This window comes from Fukomys damarensis, unplaced genomic scaffold (assembly GCF_012274545.1).
Source record: "Fukomys damarensis isolate Sample0158 unplaced genomic scaffold, DMR_v1.0_HiC HiC_scaffold_24, whole genome shotgun sequence".
NCBI lineage: Eukaryota > Metazoa > Chordata > Mammalia > Rodentia > Bathyergidae > Fukomys > Fukomys damarensis.
In genome coordinates, this window is record NW_022900936.1 from 10,555,339 (window position 1) to 10,570,399 (window position 15,061).

At 45.3% G+C, this 15,061-nt stretch overlaps 1 protein-coding gene across 4 annotated transcripts in view; it reads right to left on the bottom strand.

Annotated features, from left to right (window-relative positions):
* Eva1c (eva-1 homolog C) overlaps positions 1-15,061 on the bottom strand; it is a 90,132-nt gene that overhangs the window by 24,879 nt on the left and 50,192 nt on the right. For all 4 annotated transcript variants that reach the window (XM_033768189.1, XM_019205185.2, XM_033768188.1 and 1 more), the window contains one exon: positions 14,039-14,191. In XM_033768189.1, the coding sequence (XP_033624080.1) occupies positions 14,039-14,191 (153 nt within the window). The remainder of the gene's footprint in view (positions 1-14,038; positions 14,192-15,061) is intronic.

The following is a 15,061-nucleotide window of genomic DNA, read 5'->3' on the forward strand; positions in this document are numbered from 1 at the left end:
AAAAATCCAGAACATTTCTGGTCCCAAGCATCTTAAATAAGGAACACTCTGCTAGCAGTACAGTAGAAAGCACATCACTGGGGTCCTCACAGGCCACCCAGGCTCAAGTCAGGGCTTAATGAAGAGGCTGTTCACAAAGGTGGGGATGGATGAAGGATGTGGGCACCACGAAGATGGCGCAGAACTCGAGGACTAGGAACAGCTCTGTTAGCACATTCCCTGAAAAGGCCAGGACAGAGATTTCCAGAACAGAGTCAAAGCAAGTGCCATGGAAAGAACTGCGGAGCAGAGCAGGGCCTCTGGCTGATGTGCTAGTTAGGGGAAGTATCAACTTGATTGGCTGAAGATTGTGGAGCACACACTTCTGAGTGTGTCTGGGTGGATCGTGGAGTCATAGCCTTGGGGTCACCCCTTCCTCTCTGACACTGCTCCCCTGCTCTGCTTCCTGGCCACCATAAACTAAGCAGCTTTGCCTCACCACATCCTTCAGCCATGATGTTTCTGTGTGGGCACGAGGTGACCAGGGACTGAATCCCCTGAAATCATGAGCCAGATTAAACCGCTCCTCCCTTAAGTTGTGAGTACTGGGCACTGTGTCCCGGCAATGAGAGAGCCGATACAGTGGAGGGTCACAATGCTTCTGCTGTGTTACATGGGTTGCTTCTGCGACTGGCTCTTCTGTTATTGAAGAACCGGAGACCATATGCTTCACTTTTGTTTGCCCAGCACTTCATACCTGCTAAATTCACCGAGACTCTATTTCCACCATCCTGTGTCACATGAGGACTATATTTCTAAAAATTATATTTAATTGCCATATAATAATTATACATACTGTGGAGTCCAGTGTGTTATTTCAATACATGTATACAATGTAAAATGACCAGATCGAGATAATTAGCATATGCAACATCTCATACATTATTATTTCTCTGTGTTGGGAACATTAAAAATCCTCTCTCCCCACTATTCTGAAATCTACAATAAGTCACTGTTAGCTACAGTCACCCCACCGTGCTATAGAATGCTAGGACTCTTTCCTCCCAGCTTACTATACTTCTGTGCTGGGATATCCACCTCTCTCTATCCCCCGACCTCTCTATTCTTTCATCCTCTGGTAGCCACTGTTCTACTCTGTTTCTCTGAGATCAACTTGTTTAGCGTCAGCTTTATGGCTGAGAACAGGTGATGCCTGGCTTATTTCACTTTGTGTAAGGAATCCCTTTGTCACCGTACCCCTGTGAGGTGTGTGCCAGATGGCTGCAGGAGGGAAAGTCCACTTAATGCTAGCTGTTCTCATCAGTTGTCCCTAACCTCGAATGGCAAATCTGCCATGGTTGAGATTCCAGGAGATCATCTGCCTGTGGCAGCTGTAAGAAGCAAAACAGACCCATGGCTAGGAATACGGTGCTGAATGAGCCAGTGCCCTTGTGAAGCCCCAGTTTTCCTGCTTGGGAGACAAAGACGCTAGGAGCTGATGCATTGGCTAATGTGACTATTAAATGAAAACCTCTGTGCGCGGTGCCCAGGGCCAACACCCATTGTATCTGAGTTACTGTCATCATCATCTGGTCACTTTCTGTTTCATGGTGCTGTAGTTTGGATCTTAATGTCCCCCCACAGGCCTCTGTGTTGAAGACTCAGTCCCCAGCTTGGCCTCAGTGGAAGATTAAGGAAGTTTTAAGATGTAGGGCGCCATGGAAGGTCTTCAGGTCATCAGAGATGTGCCCTAGAAGGGGATGGGGGGACCCAGACTCCTTCCTCTCTCTCTTTTACTGGTGTCCTGGCAATGATATGAGCATATTTGCTCTGCCATGAGCACCCCACAAGGATGTGCTGCCTCATTAGAGACCCTAAAGCACTGGGGCCAACCGATCATGGTTCAGATCCCAGAAAACAGGAGCCAAAACAAACCTTTTGTCTTTATAAGTTGATTACCTCAGGTATTTTGTAACAGTATTAGAAAGCTGACCAACACGTGGGAAAATGGTACTTCTGGAAAAGGTTTGCAGGATTGTGACAACTTACAGTCTGAATTGTATTCCTTCTTTACATCTATGATGTGAAAGCAAGCTTACATGGTATGACATTATCAAAACTAAATAGTAAAGCCCAAAACCTGTGTATACAAAAAATTAAGAAAAAGGGATGCAGAGGATGTAGACAGTAGCAGAGAATATTTCTGGTTAGTGGGAAAGAGGCAGGCATTTTCTTTCCCCTTACAGATTTTTAAAACTTGGAAAGCTTTAAAACATTTTAAAATGAGAGTATAAATAAAAGTACAAAGTAAACTTTCTTAAAAAGTAAAATAAAATTCATGTCTGGATAGAAGACAGTTTTTGAATAGTGAGAATCTTGAAAGCCATTTTTTTCAGAAATATAACAATTTCTGTAAATATTATTCTTTTGTATAATTTAACATGCCCAGAAGCCATGAAAAGTTTATCTAGGAGTAAAAATGATCATCTCAATGTTTTTCCAGTTCATTTTTTATTGCTTTGTGGATGCACAGGGTTGACTGAGAATATTTTTGTTGTCCTTAGGAGGCTTGTTGTTATTTGGGGTCCTTAGCTGACTGGAAGGAAGAAGGGTTCTGTTTCTCCTCAAATAAACTGAAGCACAGTCCTCAAGAGGAAGTCAGGTGAAAGCCAGCCCTAGTCTCCACTAAACTCCTTTTCCTAAGTAGGAAAAACCTTGACTCTCAAGAGATTGTGGGTGGAACACATGATTACTGCCTGTATAGGAAAGAAGTCACCATGTGAATTCAAGACTTTATCTTGGAAGTATCATATTGTAAAACATACTTCTTGGTTTTTTTCTCCTCTTACAAAATAAAATGTATGTTCACATTTTAAGAGTACAGATAAGCCAAAGCTTGGGGGAGGGGGAATCCCAAGAAAAAATTAATCGAGAAAAAAAGTAATGAACATCCTTCTAGTCACTGTGTATAAATGTCCTTACCCCCCTATGGCATCACATACATATTAACTTGTATGCTATTGTTCCCATTTATTAATATACTTGTGAACATTTTAACATAAGCATCATTTTAAAGATCTACATTGGTTTTCATGGTATGGCTGTACCCACTTTGTTTGCAGTACCCTATTGGGGGACTTTCAGATGATTTCCATTTTTGAATAATACAAGCCATGCTGTGTGGAACATTCTTAGAGCTAAATATTTGTGCATAAACTTGATAGTTTCCATAGAAATTCTTGGTCATACATTGCTTTTGTCAAGGGATATTCAAAACTTTAAGGCTTGCCACGCATACTGCAAAACCATTACCCAGAAAAATAGAACCAAAGCTTGCTGTTTCCAGAATTGTGTGAGTGTCCTAGAAAACGTAGGAGTTCTTAGAGCTTGCAGAGCATATACACTTAACCATTTTCTTTAAGACTAACAGAAGAAGAAGTGGAGACTCCCGGATATAAGACCAGAGGGGGTTCTGGGACCACTACTGATTGGGATGGTTTGGATTTTAATGGCCCCCAAAGGGCATGCTCTACAGGTTTGGTTACCAGTGGATGGGCTTTGGGAAAGTGACTGGCTCACAAGGGCTCTGCATGCTCTAACTTCATCAAGGCGTTCATCTTTTTCTGGATTCTGGATTTGATGGCATTATCAGGAAGTGAAATGAAAACCCAGGAGGTGAGACCTAGTTGAACGAGTAGGTCAGCGGATGTGTCCTTGGGGACCATATTTTGTCCCCACCCCTTTTCTCTCTGGCTGTCTCGCTCTGCTTCCCGGCTGCTAGGAGATAACCAGCTTTCTTCCACCACACCCTTCCTCCGTGATGCTCCTGCCTTGTCACAGGCGAGAAAGCAGTGGGACCAGCCTACCACGGACGGACATCTCCAAAACCGAGTCAAAACAAATCTTTCCTCCACTGAATTGATTTTGTCACAGCAACTGAAAGGTGACCGGCACAGTGTGATGAACAGTGGATGTTTTACACTTTTACACTTTTAAGTTACCCTGGGAGGAAGATCTTGTCTTAGCATGAACGAGGCCATAATGTGATTTCAGGACGTAGACCAAGGAAACTCAGGTCTGATTTAGGTTTGACCATACATATCCTTGTTCTCAGTCAGTGCTGAAACAGTTGCAGGATCCCGCTGTTTTTTTTTTTAATGATTATTTCCCCTCCTGCGCTGATTTTATTTGTACCCTGGCAACTCCCCCCATACATGTGATAACAAGATATTCAACGGTTTTAATTTTTATTTTTTGGCAATTGTTAACACTAAGACTGACGTGAACTGCCCTGCACAGCCTGTGTTTATCTAAATAATTGGGCTGGCTGCTCTTAAGTGGCCCTGTTTTGGCAGGGGGAGCTCTTGGCACCTTGATCTTTGGCTGAAAAGCCTGGGCCTGCCCACACTTGGCCTTGGGATGGCCTCAGCCGGCCTTTGAGGCCCATTGTGTGATTTTTCTCACTCTCTTATTAAGGAAATAGCAGAATCCCTGAAGGCCACCCAGAAAATGTAACCACAGCAGGAAATTACGCACCACAGTGCATAGCCAGCTAGGGGGACTTTCTGAAGGCTGCATTCTCATGCCCGGTTCCTCGGGAAGGTGCTCTTCCCCCTTGTGTGAAAATGCTGCTCTGTTGGTGCTAGTGGGGCCCAATGATGACCGTCACTTTCAGAGCTCCATTCAGTTTCCCTTCCCTGTGAGGTCTAAGTTAGGATGGGCCTGACTTGCTCAAAGAGCTTTCATAAATGCCTCTGAGTGAGCAGCTCTCAGGATGAAGAATTCAGATCCAAAAAGTGTCACCTTTTGGAGAAAATCTCATTATTGGCTTGCTCTGTTCATCTTTCCTTTTACTTAGAAGTCATGGGTCATCTGCTTTTGTATTAGTTTGCTAGGAATGCTGTAACACGTACCATAGGGTTTTTTTTTTTAATTGAGTTTATTGGTACATTTTAGGTATACAGTACAGTTACATTCATTATTGGGATCTTGTACCTTTACGTGACAGGTCTTGGTTCTCATTTTTTCCCCTGTCCCTGCCCTCCTTTCACCCCCTCGTCCTCTCCCCGTTTACAAATACTTCATTTCCATTTTTTTCACTTTCTCATATTTTTTTCTTATCCCTTATTTCCTTTCCCCTACCCTTCCCACTTTCCCTACACCTTTAGCCCTTTTCTTCCTATTTCACATTGTCAATTTTAGGTTTAAATGTATTTTCTCAGTTAATGGAGGCCTGAAGTCTAAGATCAAGGTGTCAGTAGGGATGGTTTCCTCTGGGGTCCTCTCATTAACTTGTAAGCAGTCATCTCCCTTTGTCTTCACATGGTCATCTCTCTGTATATGTCTGTGTCCTGATTTCCCCTTCTTACAAGGACACCAGTCATACTAGAAGAGGACCCACCCTCGGGCCTCATTTTAATGTAAGTGCCTCTCTAAAGAGCTTATCCCCATGTAAGCTCACATTCTGAGTACTGGGGGTTCGGACGTCTGCATATGCATTGTGGAGAAAGGACACATGTTACCCCAAACAACCTTTGGGATGGTCTCCAGTGACCATCACCTCCTGTGATTCAAGTACCGTTCTCTCAATGTATAATGGCGGTCTGTATAGCCCACTGTGGCAGGGACACAGCGTACACTTTCCCTTTCCTCTTCTGCATCAGTCTCTTGGGAGAGGCCAGCTGCCATGGCATGAGAGCAATCAAGAGACCCATGTGGGAGGAACTGAAGCCTCTTTGAAAACCAGCACTGCCCCACCCAATGCGCTGGCCACCTTGAACGTCCCACCCACAGATGTAGCCCAGGCCATAATCACATGGGACCCCTTAAGCAAAACCCTAGGCAAGTACTGCTGTACTAATCTACTCCTGAATTCCCGTCCTGCTGCAAAGGTAAGGCGGGTAATACGTGCTTCTTTTTTAGCCATTACACATTGCAGTATTCTGCTAGAAACCTACAGAAAACAAATATACATACTGATACTTGGAAATAGGTTGCTGAGGTAAGAAAATACTAAAACTGTGAGACAGGCAGTGGGCAGAAGCCAGAGAGACCTCAAAGTCGATGTCGGGGAAAGACCAAGGATCTTGATGAGAAGCCCAGCATTTACAATCTTTATACCCTGAGACCAACCACAGCATTGGTTTCTCAACTCAACAGAGAAAGGGTGTAGATACGCTGAGATGTCCCTTCAGGCCACTCTTTTGGCCTTGAGCAGCTGCCTCTATGCTTCACCCCGCCATGCTGCAAAAATGTAACTGTCCAAGTGCAGGATGATGGGAAGAGGACTGGGAAGCTCAAGACCAGGTTGTGTGTGACAGACACTGGCCACTTCAGTGCCACCTCCCCAGGTCAGGCTGGCCTGATGTATGTGCAGATAGAACCTGCTTAGGGTATCACACAGAATACTGGGGCACTACTCTCCTCCCCCGGGCTCTTCTGAGAAAGGTTCTTGGAAATGCTCAGTAGAAGCATGTGTTCAAAGGGACAGTGCTGGTGACCAGGGACTGCATAGCCCTGGGAAGGCTTATAGGAGCCTGACAGCATCATAGCTATAAACTGGGGCTCATACACAAGCATTCTGACATCTGTTAGGGGCCCCTCTCCAGGCTACTCAGCCTGCTTCTGTTGAATTTATTCTACATATGACACACACACACACACACACACACACACAGAGTAAGCAACAACTCAAATTATTACAAGTTCAGAAAGAACAGACTGAGGAGGTGGGATATTTACTGCAGGAAGAGCACATAAAATTCAACTCTCTACTCTGCCAGGAGCCCCTCAATGAATAAATAAAGACTCCAACAGGAAAAGGAAAGAAAAAGTCCAGAGAAACAATGTGAGCAAGGACAAACCCAATAACCACAAAAACATAGGGAACTGTTCGAGTCATTCACAACAGAAGAAAGGCAAATTAAAATAATATTGCAGGGCCGTTTGATACCTCTGAAATTGGAAACATTTCGGGAAATCACACAGAAGGCTGCCAGGGTTGCAGGGGATACCAGTGTGCACTCCAAGTGCAAAGCACATGGGTTTACCCAACTCTAGTCTATCACTGCTCTTCACTGTTTACACAAATAAATTGGTAAGAAAGGTCTTTGGAAAGAACTGTGAGGATACATATAATCAATTATAAACACACTGGCTCCTCTTTTGGTAGAAAACATCTGGGAATTTATCCAAAAAAATAATCTAGAAGACATGAAAAGCTACAGGCACAAGCTCATTATACATTACTTATAATATTTGGAAAGTTAGAGACAATAAGGAATATCCAGCCACTGGGGAATAGTTAAATTGTGTACTATGTCCCTGTCACAAGATGGTAGTCATGGTCAACACTGTTGGGATCTTCTCGGCCATGTGGAAAAGCACTTGTGATACAAAATTCAAGGAAAGAAAAGTAGAATGCGAATTGCCATTATGTAAAACCTTTTATGCTCAGTCACCAGGACTTGGAAGAAATTTAGAAAGACAGATATCTTGTTCTTTGATGTGCAAATTTGTAGCTCAATCTTTTTCTTATTCCTGTTAAGTGTTATTATGATATTTGCACAGAAGAATAATGGCGGTGGTGGTGATGATATTTTAGAAAGCTCTGGAATGTCTCTCCCTAGTGTCTGGGTGCTACAGCCACACTCTGCTCTTGTGGGAACCAGAGGGGTGCCCACCGCAGGGTGCTTTCTTGAAGCCCAGGGGGGTCTTCACCGTTCATGCCCCTGGTGTGCACTCCAAGTCCAAAGCACATAAGTCTGCCCAACTGTAGCTCATATGCAAGAGGAGAAGCACACAGAGCCCTGCTTCAAGGACACAAATTGCAGAGCTTGTGATGAGAACCAGTCCTTGGCTCATTCGCTCATCCACCCAAACCCACACCAGGATCTCGGGTTGAGGATAAATAGCCCTTTTCCCTTCTTCAAAGTCGTGCAGGAATAACAGGGAACACAGAGCAGTGGTCTTATACACACTGGCTGCCTGTGGCCCGGATGTGGCCTGTAGGCATGTTTTGTTTGGCTCACATAGTGTTTTAAAAGTTGGAACGTTTTGCATTTTTTAAAAACATGATTTCCAGCCTCTCATAAGCAGTTAGAAGCTCTGACAGCACCAGGCCTACATTCTCGGACTGTGACCAGAGAACCACCGCTCCACAGGAGCTGGGTGTGGGCAATTCCACGTGCTTAGGAAGGGCTCTGATTCATTCATGCAGTGCAAGCCTCACACGGGCACCTACTCTATGTTGGACGCTGTTGCACTTGCTGGGAGTTCCACACAGTCCCTGCACGGCTCAGTTTCTACAGAGATGCACCATACGCATATAACATGGGCTATTTCCATGCTAGAAGAAGAATCAATCAGGATAGTTTCAAAGGGCAGGAGCGATGAGGCACTGAGTTGGCAAGTGCTGGGCAAATCTCTCTGAGATGACCTCAGAGTTAATTCTTGAATCATAAGAAATAGTCATCTACACAAAGGAATGAGGTGAGAACACCCCAGACCAAAGGAATAGCTTGTGTCAAGGCACTGGGGCATGAATGAGCATGCAATGCTCCAGAGAAAGAGGACAGGGATGCAGGACCACAGCTGGACACTGTATAGTTTCTAATTACTATGGGCAGAGTGTGGGGCTTTACATCAGGAGACATGTGATTTATTTAATTTCAATAAAATCCCTTGGCTCCTAAGTGAAGAGAGGAGGCAGTCTTAATGGTCCAGTGGCCAGAAACCAAACAGGCCAAATTAGAGCTATACTGTCAAGGACTTGTGGAGAGAGTAGACAGGTAGCTGGTACAAGACAGAGTCCAAGAGTATGCTTTTCAAGAGATGACATTAAAACATGTGTATGCAAGAGGGATAAACTGATGGCTTTATGGGGAGTACCTGCCAAGTGCAGTTTAAAACTGTACTGCGGTTTACCTGGGGATTCTTGGCATTCAGTTGGATAAAGACAGTGTATCAGCAGCAAAGGTTTATGTCTGCATGGACAGGTGAGTTTCCATATAAGACTGAGGGCTGGGATGAGCCGAGCCACCCCTGACTTTCTGTTTTGGTTCCTTCATCCTGCAAAGGACAAGGTAAGAGGGGCCTGGTATTTTGGCTGTGACTAAAAAATGTAGGGAAGACTGTGGTGATCAGGTCAAGGCCCTTGATGAAGGGACAGAGGAACTGAAGCTCTAAAATGTAAAGGGAAGGAGGGAAGGGAGAAAGTCAGAAGGTCATTTCTGCTGGTGTTCAAGCTGTTTAACATGAATGGCTAAGGGGCACACTCTTTATTCACAAACCTTCCCACAACAGTGATGTTGTATCAACTAAACCATTGACCTGAGGAGTCTTCCATCCCCCCCATGAAAACCCTTCTTTTAGCCAGGCTGACTGCTAACACTTTATTTGCCTGATTATTTTTCCCCTTTTAAATGCAATTCCCATTCAACTTCCTGGGAAAATGTAAGGCAGCAACCTGATGCATGCAAATCATTGGACCAACAAATCTAAGTACCTGGCCAAGTGAAGTTTGTGTAAAAGAGCAGCTGAAATGGTTACTTATTGCTGCTTCCCAAGGCACAAGCCACCAAGTTAGAGTCAAGAGCCTGAGAAACAGGGTGCCTTTTCCCTATATAAAGAAATGGAAGATGGGGCAGAATGCATGAAGAAACAACGTGAGTCCCCTCTAGAAATGTCACTTGAATGATTAAAAAGAATTTTAAAATAATGGAGACCTTTTTCTGCAGAAGGGGACTAGATCCAGCAAGGAACTAGATTCAGCTAAGGAACCCGATCACACAGAGAACCCCTGCAGGATGTTAAGCAGGAAGTGACAGATCTCCTTTCAAGAAGGATGTCTCTAGCTACCTTGGGTAGAAGAGCAAAACTTAGAGTAGGGGGACTTGTCAAATGGCCCAGGCAATGGTCCCTTTACCTCAGGCAGGGAGTAGGTGGCAGGAGCTTGAGACATTGAAGAGAGAAACCCACATTGCTACCTGAACATTTTTAGGTGTTATTTGAGAGGGAGGATGGAGTTTCAGGAAGTCACAGGTCACTTTTGGGGAATGGAACAGAGGGTAGTGCCACTAATAGAAAATGGAGACCTACCCTAGCAAATGCTTCTCTGCCCATTTGGTAGCTGAGTCTATGAAGATAGGAGCCCTGTGCCCCAGATCCAAGAGTCAGTTGGATGCCCATGGCAGCCTTCCTTTGGAGTCTGCCAGAGCTATCCACTAACAGATCTCTCCCAATCTTGACAGAGCAGCCTCCCTAGGACACAGGGTGTAGACCTGTACTTTTCAGTGTTTAGTTACTGTGATGAAATGGCTGAAGCTGGGAACCTTATAGAGAAAAGAGATTTATGCTGATTTACAGTTCTTACCCATAGTCAAGGGGCTGCATCTGGTGATGGCCTTCTTGGCAGTGTCCATAGGTAACACAGGGCATGACACAGCAAGAGACCAGGAACACGTGTATTTCTTTGCTGGCCTCTCTTCTCTTAAAGCCATCAGTACTCAACCATGGGAACTCCACTGGGATGAACTCATCCAATTCTAATTACCTCCCAAAGGCCTTGCCTCTAAACCCTATAGTTAGATTAAATTTCTACTCTCTTAATATCTCCCAGTGGAGATTGAATTTTAGCACATGAACTCTTGGGGGACATACTCAAATCATGTGCGAACCAATCTGTCCCTACCCCTTAAGGCTCATCCTTCCTTTAACACAGTCCATTCATCCCATTCCCAAGTCTCAGAGTCTTGCTCTAACATTAATTCAAAAGTCGGAAGTATCATGTGAGACACAAGGCAAACTCCTTGCAGTTGTGAGCCTGTAAAATCAAGTCAGGTTGTCTATTTCTGTGACGCAATGGCAGGGCAGACACAGGGTAAATATTCCTGTTCCAAAAGGGAGAATTGGGAAACAGAAAGCAATTGGCACAGAGCAAGGCCAAAACTCAGGAGAGCAGACATTAAATCCTACAGTTCCAAGTCTCTCATCTTTGCACACTGCGGAGAGGGCTGGGCCCCTAGGACCTTGGTATGGTTTTCTGGCCACAGGCTGTGGTCACTCTCTCCTGCAGCCCTCCTCAGTGAGAGCTGCATATGGCTCCTGGCTATACTTTCTGGGGTCCGTGCTGAGTTTCCATTCCTATGGCTCTGCTAGGCATCGCTCCATTGGGGGCTCTCAGCAGAGGCTCTGACCCAGTGACTAACTTCTGCCTGGTTTCCCAAGGTTTCCTTTGAAATCTCAATGGAACCACCATGATACTATAAAAGCTCTTTCATTCTGCACACCTGCAAATTATCACAACATGGAGATACCACTCTAGCACTGGCACAAGCTGCAACCAGGCCTGTTTGGCTCCAGGCCTTTTTCCAACTGTCCCAACATAAAGCAACTGGCTGGATTTCATCCCCTAATCACTTTAGCAGTGGTTTCTCGGCCACACCCTTACATGCCTTTTCTTAGCTCCTTCCTCGGTCAGGCTGTGAATTTTCCAATTTTTTCTGCTGTGCTCCTTCAGCTCCTGAATCTAACTATAAATCTGACTAAAAGCCAATAATACCCGTGCTGCAGACTGAATGCTTTGTTCTTCTGAAATCTCCTTTAAAAAAAAAACTATTCAATCTATCACCTTCAAATTGGTTTTTCCACAAAGTGCTGGACATAAGAATTGCACAGAAGCAATATAGCCAGGTACTTTGCTCCTTCATAACAAGGATGATCTTTCCTTAATTTCCAGTAGGATCCTCAATTCCAGCTGAGACTAATTCCCTAGTACCCACTGCTGAACCATCACCAAAAAAGCCAAGAATGCTCTCCCTGTAGCAACACAGGCTTTTTCCAGCCTGCTCCCCCACATTCCCCCAATCTCTCCCCATTACCCAATTCCAAAGCCATTTCCACAGTTTCAAGTAATGATCCCACACTCCCAGTACCCATTTTCTGTAATAAGTTTGTTTACTATACTTGAGCTGGGAAATTATGAAGAAAGGAGGTTTATTTAGGTTTGCAGTTCTGGTCCAAGGTCAAGAACTTACATCTGGTGTTAGCTTTCTTGCGGCAGAGCCCCGAGAGAGTGCAGGGCATCGTGTGACGAGAGAAGGGAACACATGTGTGTCTCTCTGCATGTCTCTCTTCTTGTAAAGCCACATGGACTCAATCGCGGGGGTCCACCCTGACGACCTTATCTAATCCTCACCTCTGAACACCATAGTCAGACTAGGGTTGCCCCTTCCTAAACCCTCACAACTAAATGTCAGCCCATGAACCCTGGGGGACACACAGAAATCATATGCAAACCACGACAGGGCCTTTGGAGGACACATGTTCCTCATGACCTAGTTCTCGCTTGGTCTTATGTAAGAGTTTGTGCAGTTAGGCCACTGATGTCATTTTGTTCAAAATATGACTCGAGCCATGGGTTTCTTTTCTGAATTAATGTTTAACTTCATATGCAACCTGTGGATAAATTGCAAAAATTTAATTCATCCAGGGGCTAATTTTAGAAGTCAATTGATAGGTGCACCACCTCAGGCTGTTTCACAACCTGGCCTGCTCTCTCTGGTAACACAGCAGAGGGACACGAGCTTTTACACCACAGCAGCTGGAGTGTGATGGTTAATTTCACACACCAATTTGACTAGGATACAGCGCTCAGCTATGGGTCAAGCGCCAGGGCAGATATGGCTGTGAAGCACTTTTTAAGATGTGACTAATATTTAAATCAGTAGGTGTGTGGTGAAGCACAATACCCACCATGGCATGGGTGGGCCTCGTGCAATCTGAAGAGCAAAGAAAGCCTTAAGAACAAAGACTGAGATTTCTCTCAGAAGGAATTCCCCTCAAGACTGCAATGTAGAAATTCTGCCTGTGTTTCCAGCCTGCTGTCCTACAGAATTTGAACTCAGGACTACAAAGTCAATCTGGCCTGGTTTCCAACTTGCCAACCTGCCATGCAGATTCCGGGCTGCCAGTCCCATGGTCTTGTGAGCCCCTGCCTTGTGATCGCTCCTTCTCCCTCCACTCTCTCCATGTACACATACATGCACATACCCTATTGGTTGTTTCTGGCCAGTTAACAGGATGCTGTTGATGGGCGGGGCTGTCAGGCCCACATTGTGACATCATCTCCTCGCTTCAAATCGCGGACTTCTAAGTAGACTGATTCACTGAGCTCTTGTTGACCATCCAGTTGGTCTCAAGACCCTGAACCCTGAACTGGCCTTTCCCTCTGCCTGGAAACTGGTTCTTGGTGCCTACAGACTCACATCCTTGCCTCATCCAAGTCTGCTCAGCATGGCCCTCACGCCATAAAACTGCTCATCTCTGTAGCACACCAGCCTTCTCCACCCCCCTTTTCTGGCCAGCTTTTCTCCTCAGATGTACCTGCACCTGACACATGACATATAATCACCCCTCAGCGGGAAATGAGTTCCAGAACCCCCTGCAGGTATCAAAATACACAGATGCTCAAAACCTTATCTAAAATGGTGCAGTATTTGCATCTACCCTATGCAATCCTCTCATATACCTTAACTATAATACCTAATACGATGCAAAAACTATGTAAATACTTGTTATACTGTATTGTTGACAGAATTTTGTAAAGGAAAATAATCTGTACATGTTCAACATATGCACAGTTTTCCAAATATTTCCAACCTGCGATTGGTTGAAGCCACAGGAGTAGAACCCAAAGGTATGGAGGAGTAAATATGTTAGTTCCTTTCTCACCTGTTTTCTCAGGGCCTCCTCCTCTGCGGCCAGAAGATCAGATCCAGGACTGTGCCAACTGTGTTGGGCACTGACGGCTCCCCACTGCCTGAAACAGGGCTCTGTGTACAGCAGGAGCTCAATAACTGCTTGATGCGGGGTGAGTGACTGAACAGCTGACAGGTCCGGGAACACGGGAAAGAGGCCTGTTCATGGTGGTCGGTAGCTCTCTGCCTTTAACTTTCCCTGCGATCTGGGTCATGGCCAGTAAGCAGCTTCATTCCTTGGGGACCCAGGACCCGAATGCGCTTGGCCAGCCCCCTGATCACACCCACACAAGCACACATACCGTAGGGGGGCAGCCTCGCTGCTTCGGAGGAGCACACATCCCGCTCCTGCGTCCTCCTGCCGTAGGTCGCAGAGTAGATGTTGAGAAACTTGGACTCCTGGCAGTGCAGCTTCAGCTCCTGGTCCTCGCACACGGTTTTGTTTTTTAATTCATCTGAAGCAGAAATAAAAGATCAACGGCACCATCAGCTTCCCAGGGACGGAATCGGTGAGGATGGCCCGATCCTGGCCATTAATTCAATCTGCTGGGCTCAGAGAGGGGTACAGTCAGGATGACCTCTTTGTAAACAAAGCCCTCTCTGGAAAGCAGGAGGGGCAAACTGCAGACAGCAGCAGGACCCCTGGGGCCACACTAAGGTGCAAAAGGGGAGACAGGCCAGGGTCAGGCACAGGGCAGTCATGGCCATGCGAGGAGCTTCTCTCCACCCACTTGGGGTCCCAGATTCCTTAACTGAAGGAGCCCTTCCTTAGATGTTGACTTGGGACTCATAATAGGGTAAAACTGGAGAGAAGCACCTAGGTAAAGCTCAGCACTGACTCCACAAGCAGCCTTCCCCTGGGTGTGGGTGTGAGCGCTTGCGTGTACGTGTGGATGTGCATGTGTGTTTAGAAAGAGAGACGGGAGCAACTAAATGAGCGTCTGTCTCAAAATACAAAAATTTTTAAAAGGGGCTGGAGGTATAGCTCCATGGTAGAGCCCTTGCCCTAGCACATATGAGATCCTGGATTCCATCTTCAGCCCTGGAAAATTAAATAAACAAGCAAAAGATGAGATAACACAGAAGCAAATTATTTGTGGTGGGCAGAAAATGGACAAAAACAAGCTGCTATTTCTGTGAAGTCCACCCTAAACCTAGTAATTCATAAACTACTGCTCCCTCAGGTGATATTAGTCTAGGATCATTAGAAACAAGCGTGCATTGTTCACAAAAAATGTAGGTGAAAATTTACCAGGATAAAAATCTTTCTTTGTAATGTCATGCAGTGACATCATAAATGCACGGCAAAAAAAAAAAAAAAAAAA